This window comes from Bombus impatiens, unplaced genomic scaffold, assembly GCF_000188095.3.
Source record: "Bombus impatiens unplaced genomic scaffold, BIMP_2.2 scf_0466, whole genome shotgun sequence".
Classification (NCBI taxonomy): domain Eukaryota; kingdom Metazoa; phylum Arthropoda; class Insecta; order Hymenoptera; family Apidae; genus Bombus; species Bombus impatiens.
Window position 1 is genome coordinate 630,453 of NT_176885.1, and position 17,142 is coordinate 647,594.

Consider the following 17,142-nt stretch of genomic DNA (forward strand, 5'->3'; position numbering starts at 1 on the left):
TACATTTGTAACCATTTTTGGTTGATGTAGTTGTAATAATTCATACTAATGGATGTTAGTCGTTGTAACAATTATTCGATCTTTAGTAGATAGTGGGAAGAACAGGGGAGGAAATTCTGAGAAATAGAATGTTGATTACGTTCTTGTTTCTATTATCAACTAGATGCAATAGAATTGAAATGAAATAACTACATAAATCTAAGTAACAGAATCATTGGTTTGCTGGTATGTAGTGGACCAAAGATTAGAAGAAATAAAATAAAATTTATTAGACAAAAAGCCTAATGTATATATCAAATTGTTTCTTGTGAAATAAAAGAAAGATATAAAGATTGAATTCTGCTATTTTTATGAATCAAACTTACAAAATATTTTTACAAAATCTATAGATGCATTTTCTTAATTTTCATTTCAATTAATACAAAACATCAAGATCGTAACACTTTTTATCCAATTTATAAATATATTTATCTTCGTACTTCGTAATGAGAAGTCTTTACGATTCATGCTATTACATATCAGATATCGTTTTCCATTCGAAACCAAATGATCGATCGGCCGATCGATCACGAACATCCCTCACAAAGAATCTTACGCTACGCAGCTATTACACGGTTGCGTAGCGCTGTTTGCTTTTTTGTTTTTTTCCTTTCGTTAACATTTTTCTCGTCGTTGCGTCTGGAAGTGCTGCACGCGTTGAGCAAGCAGCCCGAAGCGGTGCGTACTGCCAACTTTCTACGTATGACCACCAATCGGTCGAGGATTAGTTACGAAACTAACTCGTTTGCCATAGTCTCGCGCGAAATCGCCATTTATTCGCGGTATTTTTGCACAATCTTTCAGAGAACACATCTTTGGATACGCAACACATACACGACAAAAAAGGCGATTTACATATTCAGCGCTAAAACATTTTTCGTAACGTACTTACTGACGCGACTAGAGAAAAAGCTTCGTTTACTAATATGAGAATCTTTTTACAAAAATTTTCAATATATCACATAATAATTATATAATTTGCAATATATCACATGTGGCATAGAAATGACTTGTGTATCGGAATCTGGAAATTTCTGTTGCTACGTTTTAAGATAATGAAAAAAGTGGCAAGATATGGTGTACTATGCTATAATGTTACATTAAATAAGAAACTACCCGAATTTATTAAAATTCGAATATTCAACGTTTCAAAATTTTTGTTTCCACGATATTTCTCGAAACACGAGCGAACGCACAATGCAACATTGCACTCGCAATTTAACACGATCATTTACAATTTACAACATTTTTAAGAAATGTCATTTCTTTATCAAGATTAATAAATAAGCGGTATTAAGTCTGAAAGACGTGAAGAAACGATAACAAGTAAATACATAATAAATTTCTAGCGGATTTAAATGTTCAGAAATTTGTAGAATGCATATAACATGCAAAAGTAGATGAGATATCCAAAGTAAAATATCTAGAAATCTAAACGAGTCTTCATTTAGTTCGCATAAGTTTCTTTAGCTGCATTCATGAAAATACGAATTTGCATAAACGTTCTTAGTCCATAAACAACTATGTACTCCTACTTATACTCTATTTGGCTTGCACGCGTTCAATCGTATATACCCAAGCATAGTGTGGAAAAGAGTTCGCCAAAATTGGCAATTGATGACTCTCTATGACCGAAGACGTTCGCAGCGAACGTTTCGAAATTCGGTTCTAGCTCGTTCCTTCATTCATGTCGAGGTGATATGCTGATTAGGGTAAAGAAACGGATCGCTCGTACGATCGTTTAAAAGTACGAGGATTTCGTTCAGGTTGCCGATCTGATTTACATACACGGGATTTGCATACGTTTACGTAACGGGAAATTGAGAGTGCGTGGGCGTTATGAGTTTCCTTTTACATTCGCCATTCGGGACTTGATGCACAGTGGAACAACTTGGTGCTGTACTTTCGTCAATTCTGCGTTTGCTCATGATACTTGTGACGTATTTTGCTGGTGAAACAGTAACGTTGCGTTGGACGTAATATAGTATTTGACAGTACAAAGTGGTGGCGTGAATTAATATTTGTACAATGTATTTGTATTGTGTTTTCTGCGTGGCAATAGAATTGTTCTCGTGAGGTAAAGTATTTGTATAATATGTCATATATTCTCTGTGATAATAGAATTATTTTTTTAAAGCAGAGTGTAAAATTGATTAGAATTTGCCTATAGAACTGTATAGAACTGTATAGAATTTGTTATTTTTCTCGCAGCAATTTTAAACTTCCTGTCCTGTTGCAAGGGCATATTTCAATATTATTCAGGATATTTAAGAAAGTAAATTAAGATTTGTATTGAAGCATCTTTCTAATTAGGATTCACAACCATATATATTTTGATATACGGACATTTGAAAAACAACATTGATCGATTGCATGTCATTAGAATATTTTAGAACATGTTGTTTGGGCAATTAATCGACATAGTCTGTTTGAATAATTGAATACAGTCAATTGATGCATACGAATGTTCCGTGAAGTTGTATGAAAATTAAGGTACAGGGAAGAAAGAAAGGCGAGGAGAACCTGTCGCCAAAACGAAGCTACTTTAGTATGGAAATTTGTGGTCCGAATTCATGAATAATAATAAATGACTTGAAAAAAATGAGTCTTTTATATGGCTACCAAAAAGCGGAAAATTTATTTCTTTGACGGGGCCTACTTTACCCACGAACAGTTTATCTCTTTCCTTAAAAAAGTATTTTGAACTCGAACGATTAAGTATTATTTTTAACTCTCGTTTGTAAAAGATAAATCGCATTGGGTAACAAACGGATGTTAAAATGTTAATTTTATGCACATAATAATTTTATACAGATTTCAATTTTTTATCATAATCAGTCTAGCAATTCAGACCCTAAAGTATCAATTTGCATAAAATTTATGTACTGTTCGCACAGTCGCGATATCAATTTTATAAATAACGTTGCACAACGTTGCCTATACTTTTATGACATTTGTGCCGTAATTGTTATCCGATGCTGCAGGGCAAAAGTTTCATACGATATTGCACAATATTTCTTCATGCCTTCTGGCCAGTGCATCTTCTGCATCGGTAACGCGATACGTGTGTCCTACAAACAGAGATATTTACACAGTCTTCGCGACACATGCCAGGCTCTTTGCTACTGTTCATGTCCTATTCTGTCCACGAAGCGACTGGTCTCTTGTCTCGAAAGTTCTTATTCATCAGAATGTTCCATCGTTTAACGCCGTGTCACCAGAGAATTGAATACTCGAGTAGTGGAATGGTAGTGAAACTCTTCGTCATATAATATGTTGAAATACTTACAGTCTAAAGGAGAACGTCTCTTGGTTTAATTTAAAGAAATTATGTAGTGTAACACTTTAGTCAAGCGATCACGTTACTCATCATCTAGGCTCTCTTTGGTAATTTTTTATTTATTTTTCACTTGTAGGTCTTTTCCAATACCCATATGCAACAATTTATTAGTAACATACAAGTAATTACATCATAGACTTGCTCGGATGTGCACATTCGTCTCAATTAAGCTTTTCAATTATCGTATCATCACATCAACAAGCATTCGCCAAGCGAACAAAATTTAATTACATTTAACAATAACATCACAATGAACAATAAAATACACAAACAGATGCATTATATAAACGATGATACAAATGGCACATTTATTAGCCATACAAAAACTCCTAAATCATCAAACTCTTCATTGAACATCAAAATCATCTTAGCTCCGATCCTCTAATGGCTCCGACCCATTCACTAACGTTTCCTCCACGCATCGCGCTAATCCTCCAAAGCAGTGAAACGTCTGTTACCTTGAGCCACTTCGACAATCAACCACAAAAACTCTATGGGAGTACGACTAGCCATAAAACAATTCTTTTCAACGACACAATAGCAACGTACGTATACTAATATCTCGTTAGTTCGTGCCGCGTAATATCCTAGCGAAAGGCTAAGGCGATATGATCCAAACAGACATTGGAGAGACGCCATTAATCACTGAACGCGTTAAACAATTTCTCGAGCGTGTTTCTCGAAGACAAAAGCGGCCGCCCTCACCCTCTCCTTCTCGAACCCCTATTTTCCGATCGGTTGGCATTAAATTCGTTCGTCATCTTGTCTGTTACAGGACCTTTTCTCGCAGCTGCAGTTTTCGCAAGAGAGCGCGCTGCCGCCCGACACGCTGCGCCGCGCTCTGGCCGAGAGCTTTCTCGACCAGCAAAGGTTCCAGCTCGGATTCATGGACGACGCTGCGGAATGTTTCGTAAGTGGCGATTACCTAGTTCCCTTTGGCCTGTTACGCGCGCGATCAGCCAAGCTATGAGCCGAGTTGAGAGTTTGAATCTAAGCGAAACGAGTTTGCAATTTACTTGTACACGGGCGTTTTGCGATCTTAATCCTTTGGAGATGAGAATTCTTTCGGTACGAAGATCAAAAGGGAAGAGCATAAGCATATATTTCGTAGTTTTGATACGGAAACAGCTTTCAAATTCAGTATCTTGTTAAATAATAATAAAAATGTTACTGAAATTGTCATTGTTATTCGTAGCTTTTTCAGGTGAATTTCATGTAATAGAGGGATGAGGGTAGTTGAAAGTCTGTGAGGTAAATCATGGAAAGAATTAGAAAACGAAAAAAGATGGGTGGATTTGGAGGGATTTTATTTCATGTAGGATGTAGAAGGAAAGTTAAGGGATGAAGGGATGAAACGAAAGGTAAAAGTAGCTGTGGTTACGTTGCACTTTCGAAGTTTTAAAATCTGGAATCGTTGGAAAGGCGATTTTTAATCTTCTGCGTCTTAATTTTTGTAATATGATTATGGAGATATTGGAAGGTTATGAATTTCGAATAGGGTTATTGGCGATAAACAAACAGCGGATATTTACATACCTGTAGGACATTTAAAAATGTAGAAACATATAGAATATGCACATACTATTTAAAGAATCAAATCCTTCTTTAGATTCTACTTCTTTAACAAAAAATTTGAAAGAAAATGCAAGAAAGTCTAAGTTCGCATAAACATGCGCAGCCCAGTTATAAACGTTCCAGTACCAATGATCATAACCAAAGTCTCGATACTTCTTACAAATCTTACAGCAACGTTTCATGTTGTTTTTGTCCATTCATAAGAACGATTAGCCATTACTAGCGACTATAACGCTGGCAGTCGCATTAATCTTTCCGTTTCGACATTCACGCCGGTGTGTCGCGGTTTCCTTCGATTTTCCAAGTGGTTTACGATCCTGAATATTCCATCCTGCAAACCAGTTTTCCCTCTCTGTTTCTCCTCCGTCTGCGTAGTCTGCGTACTATACGCAGTGACCAACTATCGCGGATTGCCGTAACGTGTTCGTAGGTGAGCCTAAGCAAATACACACTCGGTAGTGTTCACTTTCTCGTTTACACCGGAGTCACGTTTAGCCGGCTGCCGTTTGTACGCGTGCGTATGTCGACACGCAGTTGGAGCTGGATAAAATGAATGTAACGTCGCGAATGCAATCCTCGGGTATAATAGATGTAAAGACTCGGCGAGCATGCTACTTAGCTATCTGGAGCGTTCTAGACTTCCAAGTACCCATGCTGATTGGATTATGTTTCGCGGTCAGCGGTAATTAAGCGATTCGATCGTGACACTGACGATTTAGAGTCCCTGGCCTTCGAATATTCGCACGATAAATTTTGAATATTTCAATACTTCCATTTCTTCAAATTTCACTAAATTATCGGGTCTTTCGTGATAAAGAACAGAATCCCTTAAGCTGAATTAATTGAAAAAGGACTAGTAGACATATCGATAGGTATGCTAGAATTTTTTACATCTTTTTGAAAGGCTAGAAAAATAAATAAAATTATACTTGCATAGAAATGAACCAATTTACTTATGCAGAGTTTAAAGGATGCTATAGAAGAGTTTGCGGAGAACGAGTTTAGGTACACTTAGGTAGTTCTATCTATTTAGCAAAGTTATTTTGTTGCAGTCATTTGAACACGAACAGTTGATCTACTATTGAAAGAATAAATAACTAAAACGATGGTTATCTGCCTATTGCGAGAACGAAACCAAAGCCGTTAACATATGCATGAGGGAATTAATGTCAATAGAAAAGTACCACAAGTACACTTTTTCCTACAAACGTGACGAATATAAAAAAGAGATATATAACATTCATATTCATTTAGAGGATCTTGTTAGTACTGTTAGTACTGATAACATGCAAGTTCTTTCATTATATCAATCGATAAAGTATATGTTTCAAAGTGGAAATACACAAAAATGATAAAAATTGTACATTTTCATATGACATTTTTTTAACTTTTCACACTAAACTAAATAAAATACAAAGATCGATCTTAGTCGATGTATATCATTATATGAAAGGGATGTGCATTCCTAACCTACCTGTAGATCTGCAAATGGTAATTATGCTAAACAACTATCGACTAGAAGCTACAAGCCCCATAAATTGTGTCATGTGACGAATGAAAAGGTGTAAATTTTAGTTACGTCAAAATGTATGCACTTGTTGCTTGTTCGCAATTCACAACATTAATACTCACTAGCTAATTTTCTTCTACCAAAGGATTAAGATTGCCTTTTTGTGTGATAGAAAGCGAGTTGTAAATTCTGGTGTTAAAAAAAATTATTATTTACAGTCTCGATACGAGCGGTGTGTAAGAAATGTTGCAAAATGGAGTCTGAGGGCTGATTTAGAACCGCATGAATTTTAACCATACTGATCATCCCATTACTTATATCTCTGGCTATGTCTTTAAATTTCCAATACGGAGCGCTTACGTTTCAAGACCTGCTGCCGTTTGACATTTGCCTAAATTTACGACTGGCTTTATACCTCTTCCAGCAACAGTACCTCGAAGAATGACGTAGAGAAGAATATGATAATATACGACGTTCTGGGCTTGCGCGGTTGCTTTTTATGATTTCGACTCACTGCTTTTTAGGTTTCATTTGGTTGGAGTTTTGATATATTGATTTTCCACTCGAATAATATATTTAGCTTTCATTTGTTAATAGTCACGCATACAATATCATTAATTCGGGTGTTATTTTACGCTATTTATCTGCGATAAACAGAACCGAAATATAAATCATTTATCTGTCAAAAATTTGATCTCTATTTCTACAAATAAATTTATTTATTTTTAAAAAGATATTCACAAAGTTTTGTTCCGTTTTTTTTTTCTTTTTTTGGGGGGGAAATATGAACACTAACTATTTATTCAACCAATCAAGTTGAAACATTCACAGAAAATAGAGTGGGTGTTTATTCTAAGAGATTCACTTTATTCATTGTTCTAAGAGAATCGCAAGAAGCTACTGACAACAAATTGATTTTACATAAAAATCCAGTTTTTTATACAGAAAAAAATTACAATTTTTTACAGAACGATTAAAAAGGCGCGATAAATCAAGCAAGTATAGAAATGCACATCCTGCTAGTTACGCTTTGAAATTACAATAATCAATGGCTGATTACCAAGGACTCTTCTATTTCTAGCGGTGTATCATCGAGGATACGCTAATAACGGGAGACATATTTACGGGGAACGTGTTGTTTCAGGAAAACATTCTTCTGCGTATACATCTTCACATAGCCAGCGGAGAGGCGGAAGACATGTGCAGCGCGAGACACTGCGTGCCACATCAGAAGTTCGCCATGACGTTGGTCGAGCAAAGCGTTTGCGGAGCTTGCGGCGCAACCTCGGAGCCTCTGCCTTTTACACAGGTCAGTTTAATCGCTGACACTTTCCTCAAAGGGAATCGATGTTTCCAGTGAACCGCCCACTGAACAAATAACGACCGAAGCTTTAGTTGCAATTAATCAACTTTCAAGGGACTTTTAGTTAAACTGAGATTTACATAATTGGATAGAGTTGGAGGTAGAAGAAAACTTCAACAGAGAAGCGATTTTGGTAGATGAATTTAGAGTTAAATGCTTTTTCAACGTTAAAATGTTTTAATTTCTAATATGTATCTGGATATTAATTATATAAAGTATATATACAGAATTAAAATCATATACTGAAAATAAACTGATTGTGATCATGCTTGTGTGAAAACAAAAGTCAACATTTTTAGTAATTGCATGAGAAAGAAAAAATTTGTTATTCGTTGTTATCTTGAGGAGCTTGATAGTTCTAATCTTAAGTAATTATAAACTAGAATTACGAATATGTATGGAAAGGTATAAGATAGAAATAACATTGACAGTTTTTATGTTTAATGAGCAAGATATTTAAAATCAAGTATCCTCAATAGTTAAGATCTATTTTTCTACATGCCAGGCAATGAAGATCGCTTTTCTACAATTGTAATCTTATCTTCAGGTTTTACAAAAATAGGAGAGAAACCTACAAAAAAAGATTGAATTCTCGTAAACATACGTAACACAAACAACAATAGTACTACAACAGTAGTGTCTTCACAACATCCTAATTACATTTCCAAGTCATTCTTATCATAATTCGCAAGATCACCGATAACAATTTTCTCCATCATCACTTCCCTTCGATCATTAGATCATTATCATCGACCACTCGTCTCTAAAATTCTCTCTCCGCATTTAAAAACACGACATTCATGACAAGCACTCATATACATACGTAACGCAGAATCTGTCGATAGCGTGTAGTTCGCGGAAAACGTGTTTCTTGCGAAACGTTCCATTACGTTTCAAGGATAATCCAGAGAACAGTTTCCTCTTTCGCTCCAACCGTCCGATCCATCTGACCGTACGATATTTTCTTACCATTCAACGTTACTTTTCTCACGTAGCCCACGCAGGTGGACCCATAGAAAGGACCTAGAGAAAAAATATGCTCAGGTAGAACTTTCCAAATTGAGGGCTTGGGACAGGTTAGGGTTGGTTCGTAAATAGAGGAAGGAAAATTTAAAGGTAAATAGATGGGGATGAGAATTTTTTTGAGGATCAGGTTGAAAATTTGGAATTTTAGACGTGGAGTGGGATTTTTAATTATTTAGGTTCTAGTTTCTTAATTTTTGTAGTAGGAATTGGAATTACTATGATTACTAGACTATGGATATTTCTGGAATTTTGTAATATTCAGTAATTTTAATCATTATTTTTTTTAATAGTAATTTTATAATGTTTTAATAATTCTATTATATTTCTATTGTATTAGAAACTCAAGTAAAATAACGGAACGTAAATAGAAGTTTGTTTCACCTTGTAGATATTATAATTAACCTTCTATTTTGGATATATTTTATATTTTTCCATGTTATACGCATTCTGTAAAGTTTTAAACTTTTCAATTTTCCAAAAAATACGTAAACGCCCTCAGCGATGGTTTAGAATTCGAATAAGTTTATTGGTGATATTGGCTTATTGATAGTAGAATTCCATACAGTCCGTACTTATTGTGTTTCTGTGAAAACGAGGCAATCGATGAGTTTGAGGGTGGTTCAGGTATTTTAGGCTGATAAACGGGGGAAGCAAGCGGAAGTTGGCCTCTTTGGCTAGGTTTAAGAGATTTAAGCGACTTAGCTAAGAAACCTTAGCGCGTCGAGAAACTGAACGAACGATCGAGTCACGCCGTGTAAACGGATTAGCCGATCGGAATTTGGCGGCTCATTGGTCACGAACGATGAACAGGAACGGAAAGGGATGGATTTTAGGGGTGGATTAGAGTATAATGTTTCGCCCAGTAAACTTGCAATATGATTGGAAGGGTATAAGAACACTTGGAGTTGGTAATGTTCTGTTCAATAAGTCGAAGGGGTTGTAATTGATGTGAAATGAGGATTTGTCGTAGATTGGAATTAATTACTAATTGTTGGAACTACTACTTTATATGAGAAAGGGTTAATAAGCGAATTAATGCTTAATTTCATATAAATAATTATATTTATAATCTGCGGTACCAAAAATTAGGGAACGAAGAAAAAAGGTTTTTATAGAGAGTTTCGTAATAATTTTTTCTCCTATTTGAAGAATTTTATAAATAAAGAATTAAATCTTCATAATATTTTACAAGAGAAACAAGAATTATTTAAAATTCACAAACTTGAATAAAAACCGTTGAAAACTGTAATAATTCCTTCCATTTTATTCAAATTTCCTACTATTTATGATATATATATTTATGATATATATATATATGTTTATTCAAATATATATATATATATTATATATATTATATATATATTATAAACATATAATATATATATATATATATATATTATATGTTTATTCAAAGTCAGTTGTCTGTTGCACGAGCACAGCTGCTACGCTATCGAAACAAATTTAACCAACGTAACATTACGCGAACAGCTTGATCAGCATGCGCAAAACGATAATTTTTATTACAAGAGAAGAACCACAAGATTACAAGGAACCTATTAGCAGATACCGCTGTATGATTTCTTGTTTCGATCTTATTGTAACCTTCTTTTTTTAAATATTAAGAATTTTTTTGTTTGGTTAAACTAGAGGAAAACTGTGGCATAAAAGTTCGAAGACAGTGTTAATTAATGAGAAAAATGAATTACGGAGAAGAATTTCGAACAACAAAGAGAAGGGGAAAAATTTTTGCCCTAAGTTTCACGGTTTTGCCAGATTTAATCACCGTGAACGTATGCCCGTGCAACTGTTTCTCATAAACTGCCCCCTTGTTCGACGAGGTTGATTATTTCCGCCTCGACGAGGAAAGTGAAACTCTCGATTATTCCTCTCTCCGTTCTTGTCACTCGCATTCTACGCTGGGCTATTTGCAACCTTTGCTTCACTCGAAAACGTGTTCGAGTTAAACGCTTCCGCTTATTTATGGAATAAGAAATATAGTTGGTAAATTGTTTCCATTATGCGACAGGTGTATAGGACAGGTTAGATAAGGAAATAATCTCCATAGATTGATTGAAATAAGATTTTCTGTTGCATAATGCATGCAGCATATTTTTTCTTTCAATATATTTCCCTTAAAGGCCTAAAAGCTGATCTTAATTAATACGGGGAAGACTTTCTTCTTAAAATTTATTGTTCTGTATACAAAATGTACAATAATACAATAGGTAAATTACGAATAACTTTACTTCGAATATTCTATATGTTTTTAAACGTTATATGCATTTCGTACCGTTAAATTTCCCATAAACATATAAAAATTCCCGATATAATGATAATTCATAAGAAATTATTATTTTATTAATTTCTAGTTTAAACGACTTCATTGATTATGAATGTATTAAATGAATTAACACAGAACAGTGGAAGAAGCGGACACAAAAAGTTCTTTATCGTGGGAGTGAATATATATCTCACGGTGTATGGAAGAGTTAATTAAATTTCTAGTTAGCAACATGGAATTAGTTGTGGCAAAGTTTCGATAAGAAGGGAAGACCGAGAGCGCGGTCCTGAACAAATGCAATAACGAAAGTCGTATTTCGTTCACGGTACTTCGTAATTACTCCGTTTCTATGATAAAATTATATAATTTTCTGGGAACTTCACACTTCGTTGTGCTTTCATCGTACGCCGCCTGTTTTCCCTTTCATTAAACCAACCCGGGTGATTAAATTCTTTAATCTGTTTCCTTTCACGAGCTATAGAGCTTTTCGCTTTATGAAAATCATGTTCTTAACTCACTAAATACACTTCCTGCAATAACACTCATACTCTTATGTCGCACTTGATTACGAAATTTTCAAGACTTTAGTTTACGATCTCATACACGATATATTCCATATATTTACATTCATCAAAGTGTTGCAAATTTTACAAATTTGAAACGTAGTAAAATTAATCTCAAGAGCATTTTTTCAATAATTGTTTGAATAAAAACAACAATAAGAAATTGTTGAACGACCGCCCCAATTTATTTCCTACTAAATATATATTAATAAATATTTGTGTACGTTAACTAAATTCTACTTACTGTTAGCCAAATACCATTAACCGCGTACGTTATTTATGATAGAATTTTCCTCTGGCATTGCAAACGAAAATTATATCCAAACCATACTAAATCGAGCTACAGGAGATAAAATCCGAAACTCATTGAAAGATTGAAATTTGCGTAATATATCAGGACAAATCGAATTAACGTGTTTCTTAATCTTGTGTTCAGAATAACATGAAAAGTGGACGTTTCTTAATGCAGGCTAGGAACAAAAGCATGATCGGAGCGCATTGTGAGCATAATCGAGCACAGGCCACGAACAGTTCACGTGGGTGGAGTTGGTTCTCCCTTCGTATCGGCTGTTGTCGGCTGTAATTGTAAAAACGCAAAACTCATTGCAATCTGGTATCGGTCATGGCCGATCGCTTTTACCAGCTGGCTACTATTCAGACTCGATGGAACGTTGTATAACATAGGAGAGAGCATGTATACGAAACTTTTACTTTGTTAGAGAATAATGGATACAAGAGTGGCATAGATCAGAAATTGCTATTAGATATTCTGTACAATATTCGACAAAATAATGAAAAATTTCATTTATTGTATAATCATCAGAATAGAGAATTTATGAAGAATTTTAATGTACAGAAATAGACAAAATGTACGTGATACGTGATACGTGATACATCTAAAGTATCTATCTAAACCAAAGTAATTTCTATATGATGAAAGAAATCTCTGGTTAGGTTTTTTTTTGGTTGTGTTCATAAAAATACAAGTTTGCATAAATGCATATTAATGCAGATTAATAATCATACGTCAATCAAGTTTAATTCAAATTTTGGTTTCTATAATCAATATTATCCATCAAAGGTTATCATGGCATGAATCAAAAACAAAATTGATATTGGTGTATTGATGCCATCACGAAAATTGTTACAGAAGTGTATCTATTTAAATAAAGGTTTATTCGTAAAACACATTTATTAATAAATCATTAATTCAATAGTCATTAGAACTAACTGTAGGATTTAATATTTGATCCATTAGCGCAAACTTTCACATTGATCATGTTGAATATTCTTATTTCAATATTAACAAAATGCAACATCTAATTTCAGTTACTAATACTCGACATTTAAATCCGATAATACTAATGTTTACTTTTTTCCCTTTCATTTAATTCCAACAAATCATTCGTCTTCCTAATACACACAATCACGAATCGAAATTTGTTTCCAGATGGTTCATTACGTGTCAGCGTCGGCACTGACGTCGCAAGCTCGACAGACACCTCCGAATTCGCGAAACAGTCCGGATCTCTTCGGTCAGCTCTTGCGAAAAGCCGGAGGCATGGGCGACATCAGGGACTGTCCGGTGAGTAATTTCGATTTTCACTTAAAAGTCGACTTTCTTCCTATATCCGCGTTTTTACAATTTTATGAATCATTTTCTTTCGAACGATTCACAAGTTTGCACCTTAAAACAGTTCCGGTGACTCGCGTTTGATTCATTCGTCTGACGAGATCAGGTACACTCTCCTTTGGCCTTTCTTGGAAATAATATGCCGCGGACTTTCTCTTTGAAGTGGAACGATAACTATCGTTCGAGCGCCGTGGGCTATTTGGTTGGTCGTATGGAGAAGCTGCGGATTCAGATGGAATCCGATGCTACCGAGAAACTCTGTCATTTGCTGAGATTTTTACGACAAAGCAATTAACAAATACTATGGGTCGTGGTTAATAATTATAGGACGAACGATTTAAAAATTAGACCACTTAATCGTTTACTTTTACAATTGCTGTTGAGTAATAGTTACTGCAGTTCTTCTGCTTTGTGGTGGATTAAGATATCGTTAAATAATATTATAATTAATATTATGACACACTGCCTGTTTTGATATTTATGTATTTATTAATCAAATCAACTACCGCGTTGGAGCACTCATAAATTAATTATTAACTTATTTATTAGCGAATTTTGTATTTATTAACTAACCGTATCGATCTAGAATTTGATAGTTATTCCTTTTAAAACTTTAATATTGACCAAACAAAATGTAGAATTTCAATCAAAAAGAGTTTCATTTTGAAAACTATAAAAGCGCGTAAATTACTTTCAACCAGGATATTGTAATAATATGTCATTTTAATTTTTTACCATCCAATGACAAATGAGAATTGTAATTACAAACAGAATTATGAAACATTTTATTTTCTATTTGTAGAGCTCCTGTGGTGCGAAAATCCAAATCTGTCGGACCCTGATGAACCGACCGGAAATCGTTTCCGTCGGAGTTGTATGGGATAGCGAACGGCCGTCGTTGGAGCATATCATGGACGTTTTCGCAACCGTGGGAACGTCCCTCAGATTGAGCGATGTTTTCCACAGTGTAGTGGACTCTCGATGGGGTGCCTCGACCGTGCACAATCTCGTTGGAGTCGTCACATATTACGGGAAACACTACTCCACCTTCTTTTTTCACACTAAACTGAAGGTTAATAATAGTATAGATTGCACGATACACTCTCTTCATTATGCAAATGGATCGACTTAATTCTCGTTTACGGAGGAACTAATTTTTGATGCCGTACATATAAAGTGATTTTGCAATTTAAATAGAGCATAATTATCAGAATTAACATGTGCTTTTTAACGAAACATGAAACGATTAGTATTAGTAGCGTTGATATTGATACATATGAAATGTGTATATAATGTTAATTTTCGAACGAAGGTACAGATAAGTAATGTCATTTCTTAGCGATTTCTTCGATCAATAACAAAAACTTGGTCATTTTGCCTCAGGTATGGATTTACTTTGACGACGCAACCGTCAAAGAAATTGGACCACGGTGGGAACAGGTGGTAGAAAAGTGCAGAAGAGGCAGATATCAGCCGCTGCTTTTGCTGTACGCAACTCCTGGAGGAACTCCGGTGAATACAGAGAATGCCCCGAAAACCGTGACGCCTTTTCCGAACGGAAATGGACTGAAGACACCCCCGAAGAATAATGTTCGACGATCGATCACGCCCAGCCCGGAAAAACCATCGATCAACAGTACCGCCAGACGTGCCATCACACCAAATCCTGATAGTCCTCCTCACCCTTACACGCAACGCAGGATTTATAGTGATTATCAGAATCTGACAGACATTCAGAACAACATCTTTGGAAATCAGGTAACTTTTCTACTTTGATATACGATATCGATCGCTATATTATTAATTATCCTTAATTAGAGATGGATAGTCTATTTATTAAATTACAGTGTTGTAGAAAAATGGTGTAATATATATATCTTATTCAATAATTTTGTCTAACGGAAGGATTTTGATAAAGCCTCCTTTTTTCTTAGAATTGGAAGTATATAGATATTTAAATGTTGGAATATTTGGAATATTTTTATTGCATTATGATACTCGAATCACGGTCTAAAGTCGAATGGTCTACAGTCAAAGACTAAATGTTGGATCGAGATTATTTAATGAATCATTTGCATGTTAAATGATTGGGATGAAGGAGTTGAGAAGAATCCTTAATTTGAGAACACTACAAATACAAATAAATTTTATAATAGAATCTGTATGCTTCCAGATATTAAAAGGAACGATTCTATGAACTCGTACAAATAAGATATTCTTACTTTTGCAATAAAATTTTGACTCTATTCCAAAATATATTAAAACGTAAAAGATATCAATTGTATTTTCGCGATATAAAAGAAATATATTTCTATTTTCTGTTGAAGGGTGTTGATACCGTCGATGGAGAGGCGGAATCCAAGTATATCAGTCGACGTGCCGTGGAAAACGTGATGCAACAGCAGAAGAAACAGCAAATGCAGCTGACACGTAGTCTAAGCGCAGGATCGACACCACAGGATGCTATCAGTATTCCTGACCACTTGAACGTACCACGGAGGCGAGATTCTGGAAACTGGTCTGGTGACCGGAACAGCGCTTCCTCGAGTTCCTCCACCACGATGGATAATCCGTATTTGTACATCGTCAATAAAATGCAGAGGAACTCGGGTGTGCCAAAAAGCCCGACCAGCAAATCTGGAGAACTCTCAAGTAGTAGCAGTGGCCATTACGATGCTGGATACGACTCGTATTCTTTGTCGTCCACGGATAGCCTTCCGCTCCAACAAGGGCTAAAGCATAACCTGCAGGTGCGTGTTACTCTCAACAATATTGAAATAATATTAGTAGCAAATGCTATGGATTTGGCAATAGTAGATATAAACCGTGTAACTGAAAATAGTACAACAAGAGACATTGCTGTACTGTGAAAAAGGCTATTTCTTTGCGGATAATGTCATAGTAAGAATGGTACAATTGATAAGATGATTTTTGGCGAAAAATTGAATCAAAAGTCCTTCATACTCTCCAATATTGTCTTCTTTATTATCGCTTATTATTATCGATGTAAATTTGACATCTTATATGTCAAAACATTGTTCTTCACTTTTGATTTAGTTTTTCATAAGAAATCTGTTCTTTCACATTGTATATTACTCTTTCTAAGATTACTCTGTACACTGTGGTAAAAGATTGCTAGGATATTTTTATTTAATAACTCGACTCGTAGAATTTTTTTCACGTTTTCCTTTGTTTTCGAAATCCTATTTTTTTATTCTATCAAATTTATCTGATATTTTTCCAATACCGTAATATTATTAACGAAAGGGAACGTAGAGTTAAATCGATTTACTTAACATAGCTTGCCCAGATTCCGGAAGGCTACCAAGCTTCTTCAGGCGACGACTGCGAGCGCCTCTGCAAAGAAACCGACGCACTCTTGGACAAATCTCGAGCTGCTGAGGACGCGGGCGACCTCAGCACCGCGGTCGCTTTGTGCAGTGCAGCCAGCAGCAAAGCTAGAGCCGCCATGGATGCACCGTACAACAATCCTCACACTATCAGAACAGCAAGGATGAAGCACAATACTTGCGTGATGAGGACCAGGAGTCTCCACAGAAGAATGTTGCAGGAGCAGGCAACAGCGAATGGAGAAAAGGAAGGTGAGTCGTTTTATTTGGTGCATTTAGTTTCATTTCTGTTAAATATTTATAAGAACTAAACGGCAGACCGAATGAAAACTGATTTATCATCATTAACTTTTAAGAGAAAAATTCAAAGAAAAGTTTCTCGGCAGTGTAAGAAAGACCATTGATCCTAGGCTAGGATTAAAAAAATGATAGGATATTATATTTTATACAAAATCATCTAGA

At 35.2% G+C, this 17,142-nt stretch overlaps 1 protein-coding gene across 5 annotated transcripts in view; it reads left to right on the plus strand.

Annotated features, from left to right (window-relative positions):
* The window catches only part of LOC100744780, a 132,604-nt gene that overhangs the window by 110,673 nt on the left and 4,789 nt on the right, over window positions 1-17,142 (plus strand). For 4 of the 5 annotated variants that reach the window (XM_024368629.2, XM_003490717.4, XM_012387393.3 and 1 more), the window contains 7 exons: window positions 4,155-4,289; window positions 7,609-7,773; window positions 13,148-13,282; window positions 14,133-14,402; window positions 14,714-15,088; window positions 15,658-16,080; window positions 16,632-16,932. In XM_024368629.2, coding sequence (XP_024224397.1) covers window positions 4,155-4,289; window positions 7,609-7,773; window positions 13,148-13,282; window positions 14,133-14,402; window positions 14,714-15,088; window positions 15,658-16,080; window positions 16,632-16,932 — 1,804 coding nt within the window. The remainder of the gene's footprint in view (window positions 1-4,154; window positions 4,290-7,608; window positions 7,774-13,147; window positions 13,283-14,132; window positions 14,403-14,713; window positions 15,089-15,657; window positions 16,081-16,631; window positions 16,933-17,142) is intronic. The other variant, XM_033321576.1, reaches the window with a different exon arrangement.